This window comes from Geotrypetes seraphini, chromosome 5, assembly GCF_902459505.1.
Source record: "Geotrypetes seraphini chromosome 5, aGeoSer1.1, whole genome shotgun sequence".
Classification (NCBI taxonomy): Eukaryota; Metazoa; Chordata; class Amphibia; order Gymnophiona; family Dermophiidae; genus Geotrypetes; species Geotrypetes seraphini.
Window position 1 is genome coordinate 262,271,367 of NC_047088.1, and position 26,098 is coordinate 262,297,464.

The following is a 26,098-nucleotide window of genomic DNA, read 5'->3' on the forward strand; positions in this document are numbered from 1 at the left end:
GACACACCCACCAAGTGGCTCCGGTTTACAAATGAGTGAAGACCAAATTCTAGGCAGTCCACTTTCAGCTGTAGGTCTTTGAATACCAACCTCTGTTTTTTTCCCTCTTAGTTTAACCACCTGGCCTCTCAGTCTACAATCTTGCACACACAGATTACTGAATAAGGACAGTTATATGAGTAACTTAACTACTAAACCCTGAAAAATTCTGGTCCCACTACAACCCAACATCCACCACAGACCCAAACCCCAACTTCATTCCAGACTGGAACAACTTCAGCACCCAGGTTCTAAATGACCTGGCCCCATTAAAACCCCATAAGAAAAAACACCGCACATCTACCAACTGGTTTGACCCCAACCTACTAGCTCTGAAACGAGAAGTACGCAAACTCGAAAGAGTCTGGTGCAAATCTGGCACAGATACAGATAGGTATACCTGGCGTACTAAAGTCACCGAATACAAAAAAATGATCAAGGAGAAACGCTCCAAATACTATGCCCAAGCAATCAACACCCCAACCCTAAACAGCAATAAACTCTTCAGACTTATCAACTCAATATTTGACATCAACTCATATAAAAGCTCCCCCACAGACCTTCCACCCTCTCCAACAAACTTAGCTGACTACTTCGCTAACAAAATTCACAACTTAAAAACCTCTCTCGCAACAACAAACACTAGCCCATCAACCCTTCTTCTCACCCCAAACAATGATGGTATTATCGCTGACATGACCTGGAATCACTTCGAGAACCCAGACTGGAACCTATTCCTACAGCTATATTCTAAATATGCCAAATCAAACTGCCTTCTAGACAAATGCCCTCCCCCCATCATGAAAACAGCCCCCCCCCCCCTTTTCAAAGTGGAGCTCTTCAACTGGATCACCTTCTGCCTATCCACTGGCAACTTCCCACTGGAACTTGGACACATCCTCATATCTCCAACCATCAAAAACCCCAAAGAACCACTCTCCACAACCACCAACTACAGACCCATCGCCAACATACCCTTCTTCCTCAAGATTATGGAAGGCCTTGTAAACCAGGACCTCATGTCCTACCTCGATAAATTTAACATCCTTCATGACTCCCAGTCTGGATTCCGCACAAACTACAGCACGGAAACCGTCCTAGCATCTCTAACTGACTACCTCCTCCAATTATTCTCACAGGGAAACAGTGCCCTAATATTCCAGTTTGACCTCAGTAGTGCCTTTGACCTGGTAGACCATGACATTCTACTCAACTACCTCGATTCCATAGGCATTTCGGGACAAGTACTAACCTGGCTCACAGGCTTCTTAAAAAACCGCACCTACCAAGTACAGAATGAGGGAACCTACTCCCACACCTGGTCTAACTCATGTGGAGTTCCACAAGGCTCCCCCCTATCACCTTCCCTATTCAATATCTACATGACTTCACTGGGACGCATGCTATCTGACCGAAAGTTGAAATCCTACATCTACGCAGATGACATCACAATTGTCATCCCCATCTACTCATTCTTGCAAGCGACAGAGCAACACATCTCATCAATACTTACTATGGTCGAACACTGGACTACCCAGTCCAAACTGAAACTAAACCCAGAAAAGACCAAACTCTTCCTAGCGAGTCCCAACCACAAATTAACGAACACCACCTTATAGCTCAACGGCCTAACTTATCCGATTAACTAAACTAAACTAAACCTTGGGTTTATATACCGCACCATCTCCACGAATGCGGAGCTCGGCACGGTTTACAGGAAGAAGGATGAGAGAGGAACTACAGTGGAGAGATTAAAGAGTTAGGTGTAAAGGGGAAGGTGAGAGGCCTAAAAGGGGGGAAGTGTTACAATTTTGAGAATAGCCAGGTTTTTAGGTGTTTGCGGAAGAGTTGGAGGGAGCTTGGGGTTCGGAGTGGGGAGGTGAGGTTATTCCAGATCTCAGTGATTCTAAAGGGGAGGGATGACCCAAGTTTGCCTGCATGGGAAATACCTTTTATGGAAGGGAAGGATAGTTTAAAAATTTGGGAGGATCTGGAGGAAGTAGGGGTTGGGGAGTTCCAGGATAGAGGGATAACGGCAGGAAGGATGCCATGTAGGATCTTGTAGGCCAGACATCAAAATCCTCGGAGTCATCCTAGACCGCTGCCTGACCTTCGAAGACCACACCAACGCCCAGGTCAAAAAATGTTTTTATACCCTCTGGAAACTCCGCACCATCAAACATTACTTCGACCTCCCCTCCTTCAGACTGCTGGTCCAATCCCTAATCCTAAGCACACTGGATTACTGTAATATAATCTACATGGGCTCCTACAAGAAAACCATCAAACGACTGAGACTTATCCAAAACACCGCGGTCCGCCTAATCTTTGGTCTCAAAAAATCAGACCACATCACCCCTTATTATAGAAAACTGCACTGGTTGCCAATAGAAGCGAGAGTTATTTTCAAATTTGCCTGCCTCTGCTTCAAAACCTTAACTGGCTTATCCCCGATTTATCTGTCTCACCACTTCGTGTTCCCTGGAATCACCCGCACATGCAATGCCAACCTGTTTACCTACCCTTCCCCAAAAGGATGCATCTACAAAAGATTCTTCAATAGAACTCTCTCATACCAAGCTGGCAGATGGACAAACTGCCTGACCACCCTCATCTCACCTGCCCCATCTTACTCATCCTTCAGGAAATCTCTCAAATCTTTCCTCTATGACAAATTTCTTGAACCTCCCCCATCACCAAATAATCAATTACTTCCATCCTATAACTGATACAGGTAGTCTTCTTGACATTCACCACCCTGCATTGTTTTTTTGTACACTGCTTTGTTCATTATAATGCCCCTCGCACTGCCCCTCCACTATTTATATATATCACTGCTGTATATGTATAATCTCCTGCATGGTAAACCTACACTGCTCTTTGATGTATAAACACCTTTTCTGAATATGTACAGTTCGCATTGTATCTTCGCTGTCAATGTACAGTCTCTTACACTGTAAACCGCTCTGAACTGTTTGTGGTACTGCAGTATATAAAAATAAAGTTATTATTATTATTATTATTAAATTAGCTGCTATTGGCATGAACCAATGGTTGAGAATTGGAGTTAATTAGCACTCCTTTGCAGATATTTGGTATTCTATAAAACAGCACATACACTTCTCCCTCCGTATTCACTGTGATAACAGAACCGCAAACACAGTAAAACCACAAATAACTTTTTCATGTTATTTGCTGTTTTCTGTTAAAAACCATTGTGAAACCGTGAATAACATGGTGGGAGACCTGGCCTGTTCCTGAAGGAGAGGTAAAACACGGCGAAGAAAGTGCTGGGAATCAGCGATTTTCTCTGTAAACGCTTGGAATCAGCGATTTCTCTATGCAAGCTGATGTAATTTGGGGGAGGAGCCAGCAAGCTAAAAAACCATGAATAATCAAAACCGTGAATATGGAGGGAGAAGTGTAATTCATTTATTACAGTGATCTTCATTAATTTTTAAGCTGGGGTCACTTTGGATTCTAATGAGTTCAAAGGAGAGCCATTCCTACAGTCCACCTTCAAAACTCATTGGGGAGTATTTTCAAGATTGTGACCATTTCCAAATGTATTCTCTTGTCATCCTTTGAGCGTGTGCTCTTGTCCCCATCTGATTTCCCCTTTCTGTCCTGAGCAGAGGCAGATTAACATGAAAAATACATTCAGAAAAGCAATGACGGCCGCCAAAGAGGTCTCTGAGGGCCTTGCATTGAAGAACACCAATTTAGTACATATAGTATGAGGAGGGGGGGCAGGGTGCAAGAGAGAAAGAGAAGACACACCAGCGAGCCATCACTCTCACCTTCCCAGTGGCTGAGTTGACCAGTTTGGTGTCGCAGTCCACAGAGCCGGTCAGCAGCAGGCTGCCATCCTTGTTACTTGCAACACAGGTCAAAGCTCTCCGATGCCCATCTTGACCTACAGCATACAACAGTATATCATTAATAAAATTAATATTCGTAAGTTTGGTCCCTTTTTATAGTGTGATACACTAACATTTTAGCGGCAGGGTTGCATTTCTCAGGTGTGTCAAGGCTTCACAGCTCTCTCAAGCCAAAACAAAGGCAATGATTTAGACCATTTACTGTGGTCCATCCACTGTTCTGTTATTCCCAGGAATCACCCACAGACTCCCGCTCCCAAGTTGGGATTTCTTTTCTTCCACACCACTTCTTTCTCGTCCTGAGCAGAAAAGCATGTGGGACCCCATGCTTAATCTATGAATATAACAGCAGCCATACTGGGTCAGAACAATGGTCCATCTAAACCAGTATCCTGTTTCCAAAGTGGTAAATCCAGGTCATAAGTACCTGGCAACATTCCATGCTACCAATCCCGGGGCAAGCACTGGCTTCCCCCATATCTGTCAGACTATGGACTTTTCCTTCAGGAATCATTTGAACCAATGCTAAAGATAAGAACATAAGAATAGCCATACTGGGTCAGACCCCAAATAGTAGTAGCATTCCATGTAGAATCCCCAAAGAGTAGCAAGATTCCATGCTAGCGATCCCAGGGCAAGCAGTGGCAATAGCAGACTGTGGATTTTTCTTCCAGGAACTTTCTTAAACCCAGCTATGCTAACCACTGTAAACAATCTCTGGCAACGAGTTCCAGAGCTTAACTATTCGTTGAGTGAAAAAATATTTCCTCCTAATTGTTTTAAAAGTATTTTCATGTTTTAAGGGGGGGGATAGATGGGTGGGATGGGTCAGGGAGGGACTCAGGAGCTGTGACTCTTTAGCTGGAGTGGCCATCAGAATCAGGCTGCCAGTGTTACTGTTGCATTTTGTTTTCTTACGTCCCAGCTCTCTTCTTCTGGGTTTTCTGTTATTTATCTGGTCATGTCAGTTATGGATTGAGTTCGTTTGTTATTTCTTTAGACTTTGACTGGAGGGGAGTAGAATTGACTGGAGGGGGTGGGTTCTGGGTTGATCACTGAGACCGATTTTGCAACTTTTCAAGTTGTGTTTTGCTGTATTTTGCTTCTTGCATACACTATATGTGTGTTTGGTCTCTTAATAAAATGGATTTCAAATAAAAGTATTTTCATGTAACTTCATTGACTGTCCTGTAGTTTTTATTCCATCAACTCAAATTTACCCCGTTCTACAGTACTTAGGATTTTGTAGTCCTCGATCATATCGCTTTCAAGCTGAAGAGCCCTAATCTCTTAGCCTTTCCTCATACGAGAGGAATTCCATCCCTTTTATCATTTTGGTTGCTCTTCTTTGAACCTTTTCTAATTCCGCTATATCTTTTTTGAGATAAGGAGACCAGAACTGAACACAATACTCAAAGTAAGGCCACACCATTGAGTGATACAGAGGCATTATAACATTCTTGGTCTTATACTTAAAATACTCAACCTTTGTCCCCCTTCCCCCCCAAAAAAAAAAAAAAAAAACAAACACACCAGCTCTACCAATGCATTTCATTCCCACCCTACAGCGCCCACTGCTATTCTAGCCCTCCCCAAACAGATCTAATGCACTTATTTTGGATTTAATTTGGAACAACTTACCTTCTGTATCTGAATGCATTCTCTTGTCTGGAAGGAACAGATGGTCAATGACTTGTTCAAGGTCATAATGAGCACAGGACTCAGATCCCAGCTTCCCAACTTGCTATTCTACTAATCCTCCAATGCACCTCCCTCCTGCCCTGCAGAAGCTCCTACTAGTTCAGAACCGATAAACTCATCACTGCAACCAGCCAGAAGGGTTAAAGCATTTTCCCCTTCTAGACAGCCCTACTCACCCTTTAGGACATGCAGCGAGTTTCCTTGTTTCAGATCCCAGATTCGAACCGTCCCATCCCCGTAACCCATCACAGCTTTCTTTCCTGTAGAGTCAAAGAGAAAGAACCACCATTAGATGGAGGAACTTCACATCCCTTACTTCATCGATGAGCCCACTAAACACATTCTAGGGGTACATGGACGCAAACTAAAAAAAAAAAAAAGGGAGGGGGAATTGGCAAGTTCTTAGACTCTGTGGTGCTCTCCTGGATGCTCCTGTTGTATGCAGAGACCAAGATCTCTTATTCACTGAGCTCTGGACTCAGATGTTGAGTCTCATACAGTCAGAAGGATTAACTGCAGACTGTGAACGTGTCGGCAGTTTGCGGGGCCCAGCTGTCGTGTCCTGGTTTTTATTGCCCAGCATGACTCTGTGATTTTTAACAGCAATGCGCACGTGGCTCTCTTACCATCAGGGAGCACTCGGCCACAGGTTGCAGGGCAGCCGGGTCCTTGAAAGGTTTTACACTCTCCGCTGGGCACCTTCCACATCCAGGAGTTTCCATCAGCAGTACCAGCCAGAAGCACATGTGCACAGGGGTGCCACTCCATCCACTGTCACACAGAGCCAGGAACAAAGAGAAGCAAGAAGCAAGTCAGCATCCTACAATGACCTGGGGAGAGCCCCAAGAACCTGCCCTATGCTAAACCAGAGATTCTACCCCACCATCCCCTCCCCAGCCCTCAGAGACAGATCCTGGACTCTTCCTCCGCTCTCTGCCCAAGATGAACCCGACTGTCTGCTCCCCATCACTCCTCGAAAAAGGGCTCTAGACTCTTCCAGCCCCCCAATTAGAGTGATTCAATTTCAGTTTTGAAATCAGATGGTTCCCTGATGAAGCAAGAAGGGACTTGTTCTAGACTCCATCCTGATGGGTGCCAAATAAAGGCAGGAACAAAGAGGAGCCAGTTGCTAAACAGGAGCCTCACCTCCAAATCAGCAACCTGAAAGGACCAGATCTCCTGCTTGCTGTCCACCTTCCACACCTTGATCAGACCACTCATGTCACCTGTGGCTACCATGGACGAGTCATAACTGAAGACAGCACACGTGACCGAGTCTTTATGACCTGCAGAGATATAACAACTACAATTATATGTCACAGAACAAGTGTTAGCTACACGCGTTCCCTCTATCCCTGCAAACCCACTCAGGAAGGAAAATGTAGTTTTACCTACTTACTTTCCTCTAGTCCAGTGTATCGCAAACTGTGTGCCGTGGCACACTAGTGTGTCTCCTGAGATTTCAGGTGTGCCGCGAGATGCTGGGGAGGAGGAGAGGTGCTGTTTCTGGATGTCTGGCGAGAGGCACATCCTGTAGGCAATCAGCTGGTGCCAGCGCCTCTCCTCGCGTCTGGCAGCTCAGGGCTCATCTGAAGGGCCTTCGTGCATGCACGGACGTCAACCCCATGACGACGGCCGCACACTTCCGGATGCCTCGAGACGCAGTGTGCTGTGGCTTGACAAAGTTGGCAAGACGCTGCTCTAGTTCTACCAGACCAGATCAGATCAGAAAGGACATGCCCCTCTACTAGCAGATACGACAGAACAAGCGCTTGTGAAACCAGCCCTATAGAGGACACAGTGCAGTCACTAGTAGTCCAGTATCTCAGGGGAGAGTCATGGCACATTGTAATCAATATGTGATTATGTATGCAGTATTTGTGATCCAGCAAGAATTGTAGATTGAGCAGAATGCACGCTTTTTCTTTTAAATATGTAAATAACTCAGGAAAACCTCCTTCACTGGTTCAGAAGCATAACCTACTCATTCTGAACTCTCTCCGCTGCTCTAGCACTCAAATAAAAACAGAGGGAGAAGTGGGGGGAAGCATAGAAGAGCATTCAAAGAGGAAGAGAAGGAGAAAGCAAGCAGGAGAAGGGAAATGGATAGAGGACAAAACTTCTTCTGGGAGTGTGAGGAGGGCGTAAGCAGTGTTGGGCCAATACCAGGTGAGACAATAGGGGATGGGCAGGGAACTGGCACCACCAGTTCTACCCAGGAAGCCTAATCCAAAAGCAGATGAAACCAGGAGTAGGAGAAAGACCATCCACCCGCCTGAGGAGATGGAGAATACTGGAGTTCCAGTGAGCAACTTTGTGCTCTCTATCTCTGCCTGCTGGTAGGTGGACTTAGCCCATCTGCCTGGATTCATCTGCCACCGATGACAAGGAACACTACTTTTTTCAGTCTCTACCAAAAATAAGACTGCCACCAATACTGTCTGAAAGTTTTCAGCTGAAACTGCAGTCAAAACTTCCCCCCAAAGCCAAAACCTCCCCAAAAATCAAGCTTTGGCAAAGTAAATATACATCAGTGAGGTCAGTTAAGGATTGTCAGAGCTTGCAGTCTGCATCCCTCTGCTAAAACCACAGAACTATTATAAATAATGAAAGACCGTATTTTACCCCCAAACAAGATAGCTGTGGTCTTGGTTCACGTGTTTTTACAGTGGCTGACTTTGAGCACTGGAATGATAGTTAACCTTATAATTCCTTCAGGGAGGCTAATTCCTAAGGAGCTTATCAACCAAATTTACAGACTTAAAATTCCTGCTAAAATATTGTATCAAAAGCATTTGTCTGGAACGTTCTACTTACCATATAAACTATTGTAGAAGATCACAGCTGCATTACTTACAATCTCTTCCCCCTGAACTACCCTACAATCCCTGGTGGTCTAGCAGTATAGTCAGGGCAGGAGCAATGCCCCAGTTGCGGCAGCCCTTTTGAACAAGAATTGGAACAAGCAAGAATAGGGTTGAACAAAAAAGCATTGACAGGACCTGATATTAGATTCTCATAGAATATTCACGGGCCAAATAGTAAATATATGAGACACCTCAGTATGGGCCTGGATATATCTCAAGTGGCTTTTTTGGGGGCCCGGGCAGAGACTCATAGGTGACCAGAAGATATTTGCAGTATGCTTCTGGAACGAATTATGCTCATAAACCAAGGTACCACTGTATAAGTATCAAAACTACAAAGTCCCAGTTCATAATAAATAATTCTTAGAATACATTCAAAGGAGTTCACTTCAGTGCAATATTCTTCAATGTTCTTCGACATAATTCAATATCCAAAAAGAAAACACAGTTCAAATCAAATCGTAATTCATAAGTCCCTCATATAACAATTCATTCAGTGTAAGGTAAACTTATCTGAATCCCAACGAGACAGAGCTCCATTTCGTAACCTTCCTCAGGAGCTAAAACATTCATTTAAATACTGGTCGGAAACGTGTCTTGAGAGGAACTTCTTGAAAATTAACAAGCGCTCCAGCAACCGGGTCCAGATTTCCCCGGATGGCTTTTCAAAATCTAGCAGTTGTAGAATTTCCCCCAAAAGGGCCTACTGAGGAGGGGGGGGGGGATCACATCTAGCCAAAACCGAAAATACAGTGGTACCTTGGATTACGAGCATAATCCGTTCCAGGAGCATGCTCGTAATCCAAAATGCTCATTTATCAAAGCGAGTTTCCCCATAGGAAATAATGGAAACTCACTTTGATAAGTCCCCCCCCCCCCCAGCGTGATCCGGCACTCCCCGTGAGAACAGGCACCCCCCGCCCGACCAACTTTAATTCACCCCCCCATCTGGCACCGGCATGAGAACTGCTCCCCCCCCCCCGCTCGAATCGGTACCCCCCCCACGAGAACAGGAGCCCCCCGCCTGCCCAACTTTAACTCACCCCCCCCTTTGGCACCGGCACGCAGCCCACAAGTGCCGGTGCCGCTTGAAGATCTTCTTCTTCCCAGTCTCTGCCAGCTCTGCCACCCACAGAAGAATACCGCACGAGGGGGAAGAATTGGCTAGTCGATGCCCAGAAGAAGAGAGAGTGAAGCACGCTGAGGACATTGACCTGAGACCGAAACGAAAATTGAAGAAGGGAAAGTCAACGATCCTGGTGGGAGACTCGATACTGAGGCATGTGGACAGCCACATAGCAGGAGGAAGAGAGGATCGACTGGTGACCTGCCTCCCAGGAGCGAGAACCAAGGACATCGTGGACAAAATTGGGATGATCCTGGATGGAGCGGAGACGGAAGAGACCGCAGTAATGATCCACATTGGGACGAATGATGTCAGCAGGAGAGACTACAGAAGAGGCACGCTGATAGAACAGTTCAAGATTCTGGGAAGGAAGCTGAAGATGAGGGCCCAGAAGATAGTATTCTCAGAGATCCTACCGGTACCGAGGGCAGATGTGAAAAGGCAGGAAGAACTACAATCAATAAATGCGTGGATGAGGAGATGGTGTGAGGAAGAAGGATTCCTCTTCGTGAGAAACTGGACAACGTTCTGGGGCAAGAGCAAGCTCTACAGGAGAGATGGACTGCACCTGAGCGCGGCGGGAACAAGACTTCTAGCAAACAACGTCAAGAGAGGAATAGAACAGGCTTTAAACTAAGAGAAAGGGGAAAGCCGACAGTCGACCTAGCGTCGATGATTCGGAAGAAGGTATCCCGTGAAGATACTGAGGGGAAAAAAGGCAGGGAAGAAACAAGAGACAAATTACAGGAGTCAACTAACCCAGAAGAGGATTGTAGCAAAAGAGAAGACACCAAAGACTGAAGCACAGGGAAAAGAAATGAAGACAACAAAATGCCAGGATCTAAACTGCATATATACTAATGCAAGGAGTTTAAGAAACAAAATGGGGGAGCTAGAAGCCATGGCCAATGCAGAGGACATAGACATCATTGGAATCTCTGAAACGTGGTGGAATGAGGAAAACAAATGGGATACAGCACTGCCGGGGTACAAGCTCTATCGCTGGGATAGGTCAGGTCAGAAAGGAGGAGGAATAGCCCTATATGTAAAAGAAAGCATACAATCGACAAGAATGGACACAGCGGAGATGATCAACAAACTGGAATCGCTATGGGTTAAAATACCGGGTAGGAAAGGGCATGAAATAAAGATGGGCCTATACTATCGTCCACCCGGGCAAACCGGAGATAGCGATAAAGAAATGGATGCCGAGATGAAGCGAGAATGCAAAAGCGGTTACACAGTTGTTATGGGAGACTTCAACTATCCTGGGATAGACTGGAGTCTTGGAAGCTCAAGATGCGCTAGGGAGACAGAATTCCTGGAGGCTATACAAGATTGCTTCATGGAGCAGCTTGTTAGAGAACCGACGAGAGGAAATGCCACTCTGGATTTAATCCTAAATGGACTAAGGGGACCTGCAAAGGAAGTGGAAGTAGTGGGACCGTTGGGAAACAGTGATCATAATATGATCAAGTTCAAGGTTGAAGTAGGCATACCGAACGGAAAGAGAACCATAGCGACATCTTTCAACTTCAGGAAAGGAAACTATGAAGCAATGAGGGAAATGGTAAGGAAGAAACTTAGGAACACTTCCAAAAAATGGCAAACAGTAGAACATGCCTGGTCTTTTTTCAAAGACACAGTGAGCGAGGCACAAAATCTGCACATCCCCAGATTCAGAAAGGGGTGCAAAAAGGGTCGAACAAAAGACCCAGTATGGATGACTAAAATAGTGAAGGAAGCAATAGGCAATAAGAAAAATTCATTCAGGAAATGGAAAAAGGACAAAACTGAAGGGAACCAGAAGGAGCACAGGAAGTATCAAAAAGAATGTCACCATGTGGTTCGAAAAGCCAAAAGAGAGTATGAAGAGAGGCTAGCCAGGGAAGCACGAAATTTCAAACCGTTCTTCAGATATGTTAAAGGGAAACAGCCAGCTAGGGAGGAGGTAGGACCGCTGGACGAAGGAGACAGGAAGGGAGCGGTTAAGAAGGAGAAAGAAGTCGCAGAAAGACTCAACATGTTCTTCTCGTCTGTATTTATAAACGAAGACACAACCAACATACCGGAACCTGAACAAATCTTCAATGGAAATCAAGCAGAAAAATTAACATCCATGGAAGTGAGCCTTGATGATGTACACAGGCAGATAGAAAAACTTAAAACTGACAAATCCCCGGGTCCGGACGGAATCCATCCCAGGGTTCTGAAGGAATTAAAGGAGGAGATAGCGGAACTACTGCAGCAAATTTGCAACCTATCCTTGAAAACAGGCATGATCCCGGAGGATTGGAAGATAGCCAATGTCACGCCCATCTTTAAAAAGGGATCAAGAGGTGACCCGGGAAACTACAGACCAGTGAGTTTGACTTCGGTTCCGGGGAAACTGACGGAAGCACTGATTAAAGAACACATCGATGAACATCTGGAAAGAAACGAACTTTTGAAAACAACCCAACATGGTTTCTGCAGGGGGAGATCGTGCCTAACGAACTTATTGCACTTCTTCGAAGGAATTAACAAACGGATGGACAGAGGAGACCCCATAGACATCATATACCTTGATTTCCAAAAAGCCTTTGACAAGGTGCCTCACGAACGTCTACTCCGGAAACTGAAGAACCATGGAGTGGACGGAGACGTACATAGATGGATCAGAAACTGGTTGGCGGGTAGGAAACAGAGGGTAGGGGTGAAGGGCCACTACTCGGACTGGATGGGGGTCACGAGTGGTGTTTCGCAGGGCTCAGTGCTCGGGCCACTGCTATTTAATATATTCATAAATGATCTAGAAACAGGCACGAAGTGTGAGATAATAAAATTTGCGGACGATACAAAACTATTTAGTGGAGCTGGGACTAAAGAGGAATGCGAAGAATTGCAAAGGGACTTGAACAAATTGGGGGAATGGGCGGCGAGATGGCAGATGAAGTTCAACGTTGAGAAATGTAAAGTATTGCATGTTGGAAACAGAAACCCGAGGTACAACTATACGATGGGAGGGATATTATTGAATGAGAGCAACCAAGAAAGGGACTTGGGGGTAATGGTGGACATGACAATGAAGCCGATGGCACAGTGCGCAACAGCCGCTAAGAAAGCAAATAGAATGCTAGGCATAATCAAGAAGGGTATTACAACAAGGACAAAAGAAGTTATCCTGCCATTGTATCGGGCAATGGTGCGCCCGCATCTGGAATACTGCGTCCAATATTGGTCTCCGTACCTTAGGAAGGATATGGCGTTACTCGAGAGGGTTCAGAGGAGAGCGACACGCTTGATAAAAGGGATGGAAAACCTCTCATACGCTGAGAGATTGGAGAAACTGGGTCTCTTTTCCCTGGAGAAGAGGAGACTTAGAGGGGATATGATAGAGACTTATAAGATCATGAAGGGCATAGAGAGAGTAGAGAAGGACAGATTCTTCAAACTTTTGAAAAATAAAAGAACAAGAGGACACTTGGAAAAGTTGAAAGGGGACAGATTTAAAACGAATGCTAGGAAGTTCTTCTTTACCCAACGAGTGGTGGACACCTGGAATGCGCTTCCAGAGGGAGTAATAGGGCAGAGTACAGTACAGGGGTTTAAGAAAGGATTGGACAATTTCCTGCTGGAAAAGGGGATAGAGGGGTATAAATAGAGGATTACTGCACAGGTCCTGGACCTGTTGGGCCGCCGCGTGAGCGGACTGCTGGGCATGATGGACCTCAGGTCTGACCCAGCAGAGGCATTGCTTATGTTCTTATGAGACTGGGAAGAAGATCTTCAAGTGGCACCGGCACTTGTGGGCTGCGTGCCGGTGCCAAAGGGGGGGTGAGTTAAAGTTGGTCAGGCGGGGGGTTCCTGTTCTTGCGGGGGGGGGGGGGGGTGCCGATTCGAGCGGGGGGGGGCCCTTTGCGAGCGATGCCGGTTATCGGGGGGTGCTCGCAAATCGAGTCAACACTCAGTTTGCGAGACACGTTTTGCGAGAATGTTTTGCTCGTCTTGCAAAACACTCACAAACCGGGTTACTCGCAAACCGAGGTTTGACTGTACATCCATAAATGAAACCTTTTGGACAAAACCAAACAGAAAAAGGATTTAAGGTCATTTTCAGCACCATAAGTGAAACCAAAATTCATTAGGCCTCCAGATCTCGATTCCTCTGGGTATTCTCCTGGGACCAAGCAGAGGACCGCAAGACTTTCAATGGCTCATCCGTAACTGAGTAAAGAAAGTCATCCGATATCCTGCGCGTTGGATTCACAAGCGTCTGCTCCATGCAGGAGCATAACTTCCTCGTTCTGAACTGGTCTAGTGGACAATGAAGTCAGTCGGAGAGGAAAGAGTAAGGGAATACAGGGCAGAGAGGCATTTGAGATTTGAATCTTATTTTCATATCTTCACGGAGAAACAAGTGTGGGAGGTTCACCTGTACATTCAAAAAGAAGCTCGCCATCACTTAGCCGCCACACAAACGCTTTCTCATCCTCGCCTCCCGTCACTGCCAGTGCGCTCTCTTGAGGGTCTAGGCTCACACAGAAAACGGAAGCTAAAAGAAGATTAAATATTTTGTAGTCATACAAAACCAGTCTGAACACACAAACAAACGTTATTATACCCGTTATCCAGTTAAAATTTTGTTAACGGTTCTTTCTAATGACTTTAATGCGCATGAAGTTGGATTAACAGCATGGGAAACCAAAATCCTTCATTTATTCTCAAAACAAGAGTCAGCAAAAGCTACTTATTTAAAAACAGATCACCCGATAAATTCTTTTTTTTTTTAAAAAGGGCTTTTAAGAGCTGTTCAAATTTATTTTCTTCTGTTCAGGTTTGAAAGAAGAAAGTGAACAAAAATTTAACCTCTTAAACGGGTGTGATGTTTCTTTGCTTTGCTTTCTAGGCAAAAATACTTCAGAATATGCTCTGCAGTGTAATGAAATCAAACAATCACTTCTGTAGCTTGTCTTTTTCATACAAACAGCTTCACACCCAACACAGACAACAGCAGTGCCCTAGCAAAGGAGAGATGCACTGCTGCTGCCTATGTCTGAAGCTTGCATTGCTCTCTACACATTCCCCTGCCAGAGTGTCAACAAAAGTCAGAAGACAATTTACTCTGTTGTCACAAAGCAGCATACCATGAAAGGTGGTTCTTGCAAGCCCTAGGAAAGGCTTCTTACGGGGAGGGCTTTTGAAGCACTAGCTGAATGTGTTGTAATTGTTGCCAGTCTGGTAAACTAGTGCACCCGTGACGCTGAAAAAGTAATACACAGGGTACTAGTGTCTGGGCTTCAATTAGGCGGGGGCTCAGAAGTGGGATCACGTGACGCCACTGTTTCTTAAGCTGCCCGTTGAATTCCGGGTAAAGTTTAAGGCATTTATGGGCTCATTGCCATCTTATTTGGTTTCATATCTGAAATTGTCTCGCTCAGGCATTTTCATCTTCCCTGCCCCAAGGTCCTGCCGTTATAAAACTTTTTTAGATAGGACATTGGAGTATCAGGCCGGGAAGCTGAATTCCTGGTTACACCCACTGATTTCTCAAACTTATTCTTATTTTACATTTAGAAAATTTTTAAAAAACGTATTTATTTGATAAATTAGAATAATGATTTTAACTGCGCTGTGTTTAATTAGTATTTCTTTACTTTCAAATTTTAAAATTTTTCTACATTGTTTTTTAACTAGAGTTGAACCAGTCTTTAGTAGAACTTGTTGTAGGCTGTTTTTTAAATTATGCATCTATTCTATTAGATTATAGGATTTTAAATTGTATATTAGCTATTGCTGTATTGATTGTTTACGATGTATTACCACTGTGGAATTGTATATTATTCGCTGAACTGCTCAGTTTTATTCTTGTTGTGAACCGCCCAGAACTGCTGGTGGGGCGGTATATAAGAAAATAAATTATTATTATTATTATTATTATCTATATAAAAATGAACCAAATTATTTAGCTGAAATGATTACAAACTATTTGCCCTGTAGATTTTTACATTCTAGTACTCAGGCCAACTTGGCGATTCCTCCTGCCTCAAAAGACCATGTGGTATCCACCCATACTGAAGCATTTTTTGATTCAAGTTAAATTTTTTTGATATACCACCAATATAAAACCAAAAGTTAAAATCTAAGCGGTTTACAAGGGGATAACAACTAATAGACTGGTACTATTTTGAGGCCCTTGGTATGTTTATCATAATCACAAAAGTAAAATAAAACTGTTTCTTGATCATTTAGCTATAAATGACAATATTATTATTAAGACTTAGCCAAAAGGAAAGATTTATAAACTATAAAGAGTTTTACCTCATGCAAAATTGTCATCTATATAATAAAACCCTAGCCGCGCATGCATACTCTTAACTGCGTGCTTCCATGATCTGTAGGTCTATCTAAGTCTAACCAAGAAAAGTCTTCAAAGACTTCAGCGGATCCAGAACACTGCGGCTAGGTTGATCTTCGCAAAAAGCAAATTTGACCATGTTTCCCTGCTTCTGTCAAAACTTCACTGGCTTCCGGTGATTTCTAGGATTCACTTTAAATGTACTTGCCTAATATTCAAGATCCTACATGGCATTCTTCCTCCCCTAATTCCACTGACCTGGATCCGCCCACATACTCAAACTATCTTTCCCCTCGTTAAAAGGCGTCATGTATACAGGTAAATTAGGGAAATCCCTTTTCTTCAAATTCACTGAGCTTTGGAATAACCTCCCTGCCCCGCTGCGGAACCTAGGCTCATTCCAATTATTCTGAAAGCATCTGAAAATGTAAAACTATCTATTTAAAATGTAAAGCTCTTCATAACCTCTAATTTCTTATGATGTCCTTCCCTCATTTATTGAATTACCTGTAAACCGTGCCGAGCTCTATCTTTATGGAGATGATGCGGTATACAAACTTAAAGTTTAATTTAGTTTAGCAGAGGAGTGACTATTGCTTTCTTCCAATCTTGAAGAAAATTAGCAGCAGAAAGCCTATCATTAACCATCTGATCTTCAGATGGTACAATATATAAAAGTTTTTAAATCTGAACTGAAAATGTATTTTTTTATAGGTATCTCTCTCTCTCCTGGTTTCTTTTGGGATTTGTAAAGTTCTGTATGTAATGTTTAAATGTATATTTGATTGTTTATTTTTATTGTAATTATATTGGGGGAAGAGGGGTTTGTAAACCGCTTTGACCTTTATTGATGAGATAATATATCAAATGGAATAAACTACTATAACTATCACATCTGCAAAGAGTTTGTGCAAATGGAGATTGGGCAGATGTTTGCCCTGAAAACTACATTCCCACACAAAAAGACCTTCGTGCCTGAATGCAGCATAAAACCAGAGAAAATCGTCTCACCCGTGTGTCTGGAGAAGGTCACCTCACTGTCATCCAGGGCATCCATACCCTCCTCAACGCCCTCATCCTCCGTCTCCCAGTCCTCATTCTCCGCACCGTCTCCTTCATCAGCAAAGTCCACATCTTCCATCTCATTGGCCAGGTCATCTAGAGAAACGGTAAGACCAACAGAACAAGGGTTAGATGAAGAAGCAAATCAAATCCAAGGCAACACAGCTGAAAAGGGTGAGCGCACTCAATTCAAGAGCAACCAGATGGGGGGAGGGAGGGCACACAAAAAGATACATTCCTCCCAACCTCATCAAAAACATGCTTTATGCTGCATCCTGCGATCAGGCAAGAAATGAGTTGACTAAGGGCGATGCTTGTGCTTTATAATAAACTAGTATTTTAGCCCGTTACATTAACGGGTGCTAGAATATGTCTGTGTGTCTTTATTTCTGTCTCTCTCTCCCTCCTGCTGTGTCTTTATTTTGTCTCTCTCTCCCTCCTGCTGTCTGTCTCTCTCCCTGTCCTCCTTTGGCTGTCTGTCTTTCTATGTCTCTCCCTGCCCCTGTGTCTCCCTGCCTCCTATGCAGCAGCATTTCTCTCCCACCACTTCCCTGTGCAGCAGCCACTCAGCATTCCCTCCCCCTCCATTTCCTTCCCCCCACACACCACTTCCCTGTGCAACAGCAGTGTTTCCCCTACCCCCTCTTTCCCTTCCCTCGGTCTGGCCGGCTCCCTTAGTCCCTTACCGCCCCACCCCCACCCCCCCGCTTCCCTTCCCGCGGTCCCGACTAACCTTCCGAATCCAGCAGCGTCTGCAGCACTCTACACACTGCTGCTTCGGGGCCTTCTACTGCCCAGCAAATCAGGGCAGTAGAAGGCCCGAAGCAGCATTTGTAGAGTGCTGCAGACACTGCTCGAATCGCAACGGGAGCAAGTAGGGGGAACGGTGGCCCTTTCAGAACAGCAGCGCGAATCGATTCGTCACGGATATCAGCTGGATGGGTTGACTGCGTCTTCTCTGGGCGGAGGTGGCAGCAACTTACTTGGCTTTATCCTTCAGATGGCAAGAGCCACCGCAGCCGACAGGCTCTGCGCCACCGTGCGCATGCGCACTCCTACCTGCGGGTCCCTACAGCTCACGGAAAACGGGAGCACGCAGGTGGGAGTGCGCACGCGCGCTTAGGGCTTTATTATATTAGATTACCATTCGGTTCATCGCATCCTATGCAATATCCATCATGCCAATGCAATTTTACAGAAGAGTTCAAACTTCTCCTATAGACTTACAAGTGCATTCATGCTGTAGCTCCTCGGTACCTCTCCTCTCTCCTTATACTCCTCCCTGGGAGCTGGAAAATCTTTCTTATCTGTGCCCTTCTCATCTTCCGCCAACTCCAGATTCCGTCCCTTATGCCTGGAACAGACTGCCTGAGTCAGTACATCAAGCTCCGTCTCTGGCAGTGTTCATATCCAGGCTAAAAGCCCACTTTTTTCAAGGCTGTTTTTAACTCCTGCCATTCAGCTGTGAAATACCCACGTCTTCATCATTCCCTCTGTGAAATATTCCCTAACTCCTATTTGTCCTGTTTATCTGATTTAATTAGATTTGTTTAAGACATAGGGTTCCTTTTACTAAGCTGCGGTAGCGTTTTTAGAGAGCGCTAACTTCCGCGCTATGCGGAAAAAACTAACGCCAGCTCTATGGAGGCGTTAGCGCGTACGGCTTAGTAAAAGGAGCCCACAGTCTACTTAAATCTAAGTTCCAAAATACATACAAAAATATAACAAAACATAATTAGAATCCACAGATTAAAAACATAAAAATAGACAACCTACATCTTTTTCATTTCTTCACTACTATTCCTCATAAAACTAGAAAAAGTTTCTACAAAAACAATTTGATTTTAGAAACTACTTAAATTGCTATATGTCATTAATCAATCACAACTGTCCAACCAGATTATTCCACAACGGTACCCGTTAATGAAATCGACATTTCCCTTCTGCAAGCATATTTTATTTGCTGTATTCCACCCACAGGCATCGCCACTTCTGATCTCAGAGACCGGCGTGGATGATAAAAGCCGGTATTTTGCATGTAATAGAGTGACAGGTATGCAAATCTGTTCCATGCATATTCATTAAGGCTAGCCTGAAAACCTGACTGGCTGGTGATCCTCCAGGACAGGGTTAGGAACCAGTGATATAAGCAATAAATACCATTTGACAAATACTACAGTACTCTAATCTTTTTTTATTTATTTATAAATTTAATCATTTATTACAACAAATAAAAATAGGAATACACACTAATATAAACAAGATAATTATTACATCAAAGAAAATAAATTAAATTCCAAGTCCACATTATTGGGACAAATCACATAATTACAAGATAATTTAAATTATAATCTGGCAATCAGACACATCTATATTCCTTTCTTTTATCACTTCTCATCAACCTCTGTAATAATCTCAGGTAATTTATCTACTTTAGGCTTATCTTGTAAGAAAATTTCCAATTGAGATGGGTCAGCAAAACTATACTTATTACTCTCATATGTAACCAAACATTTACAGGGGAATTTAAGGAACAATAAAGTTCCTATTGCCAAGAATCGTGTCTTGAGTTGTAAGAACTGTCTTCTTCTATACTGTGTTTGCCTGGAGACATCTGGAAACACATTTAATTTCTGTCCACAGAATAGAGCTTGCTGATAAATATAATAAAGTTTAAGAATAGCTTGCTTTTCCATTTCAGATTTTAATGTTACCAGTAATGCTGCTCTTTTTGCAATATAATCTTTAGAAGACTGCAGAAACTGAGAAATATTCAAACTATCTGGTGATGTCAATTGATCCACACCTCCCTGGTGTTTCTGGAAATGTAATATAAATTATCAGGAGAAAAACTATCCAACAATTCATAGTGGAGAACATCTTTCAAATACATTTTCAGTAACTCCAAAGGAGAAATAAAATGAGATATAGGAAAATTCAAGAAGCGGAGGTTTCTGGATCTCATGGCATTTTCTACTTTCTTCATCTGCATATGTATTACTGAATTATCTTTCATGTTAGATGTTAAGCAAGCTTGCATCACTGAGACAGATGATTCTACTTTATCAAGTCTTTTACCCATTAAATTTTACTGAGCTTCTTGCTCTGTTACTTTATTAGTAATTTCACTGGAAAATTGACAATTCTCTATTCTATTTACTACTGTCCAAACGTCCTCGATACTCTAATCTTAAATTTCTGGGTCGCACTATGCCAGTGGTCTCAAATTCAAACCCTTTGCAGGGCCACATTTTGGATTTGTAGGTTACTTGGAGGGCCTCAGAAAAAAATAGTTAATGTCTTATTAAAGAAATGACAATTTTGCATGAGGTAAAACTCGTTATAGTTTACAAATCTTTCCTTTTGGCTAAGTCTTAATAATAATATTGTAATTTATAGCTAAAGAGACAGATGATCAAGAAACTGTTTTATTTTACTTTTGTGATTATGATAAACTTACTGAGGGCCTCAAAATAGTACCTGGCGGGCCACGAGTTTGAGACCACTCTGCTTCATGCCTATGTACGTTCAAGCGACTTACAAATCAAGAAGTTTACATTATATTTAGGAGCTTCAACAATGAAATATAAAGTAAGAAGTATAATATGAGGTACTTACCAGAGATGGATGTAGTAATCATTCAACAGAGGGGGACATGAGTTGTCAGTAGAATTACAATACAGCAATTTAAAGTACAATACAGCTGAGTTAGATACAAGTAGATTGGTTATGTAGAGTTTGGGGACGGAGCTTTTGTGGTTTCTGAAAGAGTGAAATGCTGTGTAGGTTGCTGTGAAAGAGCATAAAGTCAAACCTTGGATAGCGAGTAACGTGGTTTACGAGGGTTTTGCAAGACGAGAAAAACATTTTCTTAAATTTTAATTCGATAAACGAGCGTTGACTTGCAGTACGAGCACATATGCATGCGTCACATCAAATACGCGTGTCGCATCACTGATCGTGTACAACATACACACATCTCACGCTGCATGGCTGAACGTAATAAAAGTATCACCCCAATTCACCTGCAGTGTAGTGACTGTTTGAAACGAGGGAGATCTTGCAATATAAGTACGTACAGTACTATACACTTTTCCCTCCGTATCCACGGTTTCTGTATCTGGGGATTCGCTTATTCAAAATTTTTCGGAAGCTGACTCCACCCCCAAAAATTAAATCATCATTAAAGTTCTTTTTCCTTTAACTGTACCGATAAAAAATGTATTGCTTACCATTCACTCTGAAAATCGCTGCTACCATGCTTTCTCCCACAAATTTGCTGCTTCCATCCTTCCCAGTGTGCACTGAGAAAAACACTGCTTCCCAGCATGCCTGCCAGAAATCGCTGCTTGCTTGCCTCACTGCCCAGAAATCGCTGTAGAAAAGTTATTCACGGTTCCAATAAAAAAAAAAAAAGGAAGGTTTTTTTCTAAAAACCGCAAATAATATTTAAAAAGTTATTCGCGGTTTTTCTGTATTTGCGCCCATGGTCCGCCCGCATCCCCCACGAATACAGAGGGAGAAGTGTATTTTCTATTAAAGTTTTTGGGATGTGGAATTTGCCTCATGTGCATTTATGCCTCGTATTTAAACGTCTCTATCATAATTCCCCTCTCTCCTGCCTTTCCTGTAAAGTATACATATTGAGATCTTTAAGTCTGTCCCATAAGCCTTATGACAAAGACCACCAACCATTTTAGTATCCTTTCTCTGGAACAATTAAATCCTTTTTATATCTTTTGGAAGGTCTAGTCTCCAGAATTGCACACATACACTATTCTAAATGAGGTCTCACCAGAGTCTTATACAGGGGAATCAATACCTCCTTTTTCCTACTGGCTATACCTCTCCCTATGCACCCTAGCATCCTTCTAGCTTTCACCATCACCTTTTCAACCTGTTTGGCCACCTTAAGATCATCACATACAACCATACCTAAGTCCCACTCTTCCGTTGCGCACATAAATTCTTCACCTCCTAAATTGTACCGTTCCCTCAGGTATTTGCAGCCCAAATGCATGACCTTGCATTTCTTAGCATTAAATTTTAGCTGCCAAATTTCAGACTATTCTTCAAGTTTTGCCATTTCTTTCTTCATGTTATTCACACCATCCAGGGTGTCTACTCTATTGCAGATTTTTGTATCATTTGCAAAGAAGCAAATCTCACCCAGCAGCCCTTCAGCAATATCACTTATATAAATATTAAAAAAAGAAAAGGCCCAAGAACAGAACCTTGAGGCACACCACTGATAACATCCCTTTCATCAGAGCGATCCCTATTGAACACTACCCTCTGTCGCCTTCCACTCAACCAGTTCCTGACCCAGCCCGTCACTTTGGGGCCCATCCCAAGGGCACTTAGGGTTCCTTTTACAAAGGCACGCTAGCGGTTTGACGTGCGTAATAGTGTAAGCTAAACCGCCGGACGGGCTAGCCACTACCGCCTCCTGTTGAGCAGGCAGTAGTTTTTGGCCAGCGCAGGGGTTAGCGCATGATGAAAAGTCACGGGCATTAACCCCGCTAGCGCGCCTTTGTAAAATGAGCTCTTAGTTTATTTATTAGATGCTTGTGTGGAACACTGTCAAAGGTTTTGCTATTACCTAAATACACCACATCTAGCGAACTCCCTCTATCCAATTCTCTGGTCACCCAGTGAAAGAAATTGATCAGATTTATCTGACAAGACCTACCTCTAGTCAATCCATGTTGCATTCCGTCAGTATCAGCTCCTTAGTAGGATGATTATGGTATAATTATGATTGTACGGAAAATCATCTCAAAAAACGCTAACTCTGTATTGTAACACCAATGCAGAAGCTCATGTAACAGCTCCGAATTCACTTCCTAGTCATTAGTAGCAGTATAAAAGCTTTCAATAAACAATAAAATTAAGAGATTTAATCGGTAATTGACGTAGCAAAGGCATGACACATTCAGGTTTTCTACCACTACAAATTAAACGTGCAGCAGATTGTAAGTTCTAGTGAGCAGAAATTGTCTTTTACGTATTTTAATAATAATAACTTTATTTTATATACTGCAATACCACAAGCAGCTCTGAGCGGTTTACAGAGAAAGAGCCTGTATTATTAATCAATGAGAGGGCACTCACTAAAGTTGAAAAGGGATAGATTCCGTACAAATGCAAGGAGTGGTAGAAAACTGGAACGCTTTTCTGGAATCTGTCATAGGGGAAAACACCCTCCAGGGATTCAAGACAAGGTTGGACAAGTTCCTGCTGAACCAGAACGTACGCAGGTAGGGCTGGTCTCAGTTAGGGTGCTGGTCTTTGACCTAAGGGTCGCCGCAGGCACGATGGACCGCTGGTCTGACCCAGCAGCGGCAATTCTTATCTGGAATGTAATGTAATGTAATTTATTTCTTATATACCGCTACATCCGTTAGGTTCTAAGCGGTTTACAGAAAATATACATTAAGATTAGAAATAAGAAAGGTACTTGAAAAATTCCCTTACTGTCCCGAAGGCTCACAATCTAACTAAAGTACCTGGAGGGTAATAGAGAAGTGAAAAGTAGAGTTAGAGGAAAAATAAAAATAAAATAAACATTTTAACAAGACAGCATTGATCTAAATACTTTGGAAGGTAGAAGAGAGGAGAGAAAGGAATAGAAGCAGAAGGGGGAGCTGTTGAACAGTAGAATTCTGGAGAAATTTAAATGATAGAAATAGAACAAAACAAAGACAAAAGGCAAAACAATAGATAAGATTAAAGATAAATCATAAGCTGGAAAGAAAAATAAAATAAAACTTTGTCTTCAATCCACGGTTTCAGCGTCAGTGATGAAGTGGAGCAAGTAAGTTTAGGAGGAGCGATTGACAAGTATTTACAATCCTCCATTCTCAGCATACTGGATTACTGCAACATCATTTGCTTGAGCTCTACGAAGAAAACCATCAGGAGACTAAAAATAATCCAAAACACCGCCGTCCGCCTCATATTCGGCCTGAACAAATGGGAACACATCACCCCTTACTACCATAAACTTCATTGGCTGCCATTCGAATCCAGAGTCCTATTCAAGTTCGCCTGCTTCTGTTACAAAACAGTATTTGGTTTATCGCCAAACTACATCAACCCTCACTTCATTCTGAATTGCACCAATAAGAACTCCCGCAGAATTCATCTGTTCGCCTTCCCCTCCCTAAAACTATGTCATCTCAAAAGATTCCTTGACAAAACCTTTGCCTTCCAGGCGGCTAAGCTGAACCCATGGCTAGCCCAAATTGCGCTTGAAGCCCCCACCTACCTCGACTTCAGAAAACTACTCAAAACTCACCTATTCCATGAACAGGATCCTTAATACACCCCCTTCCTTCAATGAACTGAAACCTCCTACCCCCTCACACTGTTTCTTCCCCCTACCCCTCACGATTCTCTCTCTCCCTATTCTTTTGTTTCATAGACAACGGCGTGAAAGACAAAAGCACGTGCCAACAATTGAGCGCAGCGCACGCTGCCGTACCGCTCTAAATTACAGTTTTTAGGGGCTCCGACGGGGGTTTTTGTTGGGGAACCCCCCAGTTTACTTAGACATCACGCCGGCGTTATGGGGGGTTGTAACCCTCCATATTTTACTGTAAACTGAACTTTTTCCCTAAAAACAGGGAAAAAGTTAAGTTTTCAGTAAAATGTAGGGGGTTACAAACCCCCGCGGCGCGGCGCGGCGCGGCGCTCCCCCCCCCCCCCGTCGGAGCACTAAAAACAGTAATTTAGAGCGGCGCACGCTGCGCTCAATTGTCTGGGCGCACCTTGTCCCGGCGCGCTTTTGACCTGACACCTATCCTTTTAACTACAACCACATCGTTGCCTGTAATTTTGATAAATTGATGCGATTCCGCTTGCAATCTCTGATCTTTGTTTAATTGATGTGAACCGCCTAGAACTCCCTGGGTATGGCGGTATACAAGAATAAAGTTATTATTATTATTATCAAGGAAGAAATGGAGTCAGAGGAATGTATCAAAGAGATAGGTTTTAATTGACTTCTGAAAGTTTGATATTTAATCCATTTGCCTGCTTGCAATGATAAGTAGGAGTAGCAATTGCTACATGGGAATCTGGATGCCAGGGGAGAAGCAGCCAGGCCCCAGAATGCATCTGGGCAGCAGGACTGGCCACATCCGGGTTTTACTCGCTTGGAGAGCCACCCGGATCCGCCCTCCCTTCTGGGAGCCTCCGGGCCTACCTGCGTCGGGCTCCGCGTCGCTCAGCTCCAGCACCTCGATGATCTCCTCGTCCTCGTGCAGCTGCAGCTCGGCGCCGGGGTCCTGGGGCTCGGGGTCCGCCATGAGCACCGGGAAACGCGGCCCTGGCCCTGGCGACGCTCGCAACCTAACCTGACGCTGCGCCTCGGCCAACCAATGGGAGCGCGCCGAGGGCGGGCGTGTCGCGGAGGACGCGAGCGCCGAGCTCGACGGGAGGTGTAGTTTGGCCGGGCGCTGCAGGGCTCATGCGCAGACGACGCCACGTGACCGTCGTCATTAGCAAATGCGACTGCGGGGCGGGGCATTTTACCTGGTCTAATGCTCTTCCCTCTCATCAAGTACAATGCTGGCTCCTCCCCAGGCCCCCAGCAGATCATGCCTTTTGGTTTTGTGTAAATGGCACTGAGCAGTTGTTTTGGGGAGAGCAGCATGCAAGAAATGAATGTTATAAAACACTGGTTCCACCCTACAGTTCTTGCAAGGCATCCCTTTATCCCCACCACCACCAAGCACAGGGCTAAAGAAATCACCCTGGTTTACCTCCCTCTTCCATTGATGGCCTTGTGTATACCTCCAGAAAAAAAGGACAATTTCTGTTAAAAAAAAAAATCATAAAATATTTAGTTCACCAAATGTTTCCCTGCCTTGGGATGTATTAAGTTCAAGTTTATTAATATTTGATGGATTGCTTAATCGGTTTGCTAAGCGATGTACAAAATTATTAAAAGAAAGTAAAATTACAGAAAGACAAACCAAATGACAAAATTCTTGAAGACAAGACAAACTTGAGATGGGAGGGAAAGGGGGGAAAGTTACAACTCTTTTTAGAAGAAAGACATTGAAAGCAGATCTCATGC

At 43.7% G+C, this 26,098-nt stretch overlaps 1 protein-coding gene across 1 annotated transcript in view; it reads right to left on the minus strand.

Moving 5' to 3' along the window:
- AAMP (angio associated migratory cell protein) overlaps nt 1-25,456 on the minus strand; it is a 44,529-nt gene extending 19,073 nt beyond the window's left edge. The window contains exons 1-7 of the mRNA XM_033945598.1: nt 25,223-25,456; nt 16,963-17,109; nt 14,029-14,148; nt 6,768-6,907; nt 6,248-6,392; nt 5,798-5,881; nt 3,840-3,955 (exon numbers count right to left, since the gene is read on the minus strand). Of these exons, the coding sequence (XP_033801489.1) occupies nt 3,840-3,955; nt 5,798-5,881; nt 6,248-6,392; nt 6,768-6,907; nt 14,029-14,148; nt 16,963-17,109; nt 25,223-25,325 (855 nt within the window). The 5' untranslated portion in view covers nt 25,326-25,456. The remainder of the gene's footprint in view (nt 1-3,839; nt 3,956-5,797; nt 5,882-6,247; nt 6,393-6,767; nt 6,908-14,028; nt 14,149-16,962; nt 17,110-25,222) is intronic.
- Between the last annotated feature and the right edge of the window lie 642 nt (nt 25,457-26,098).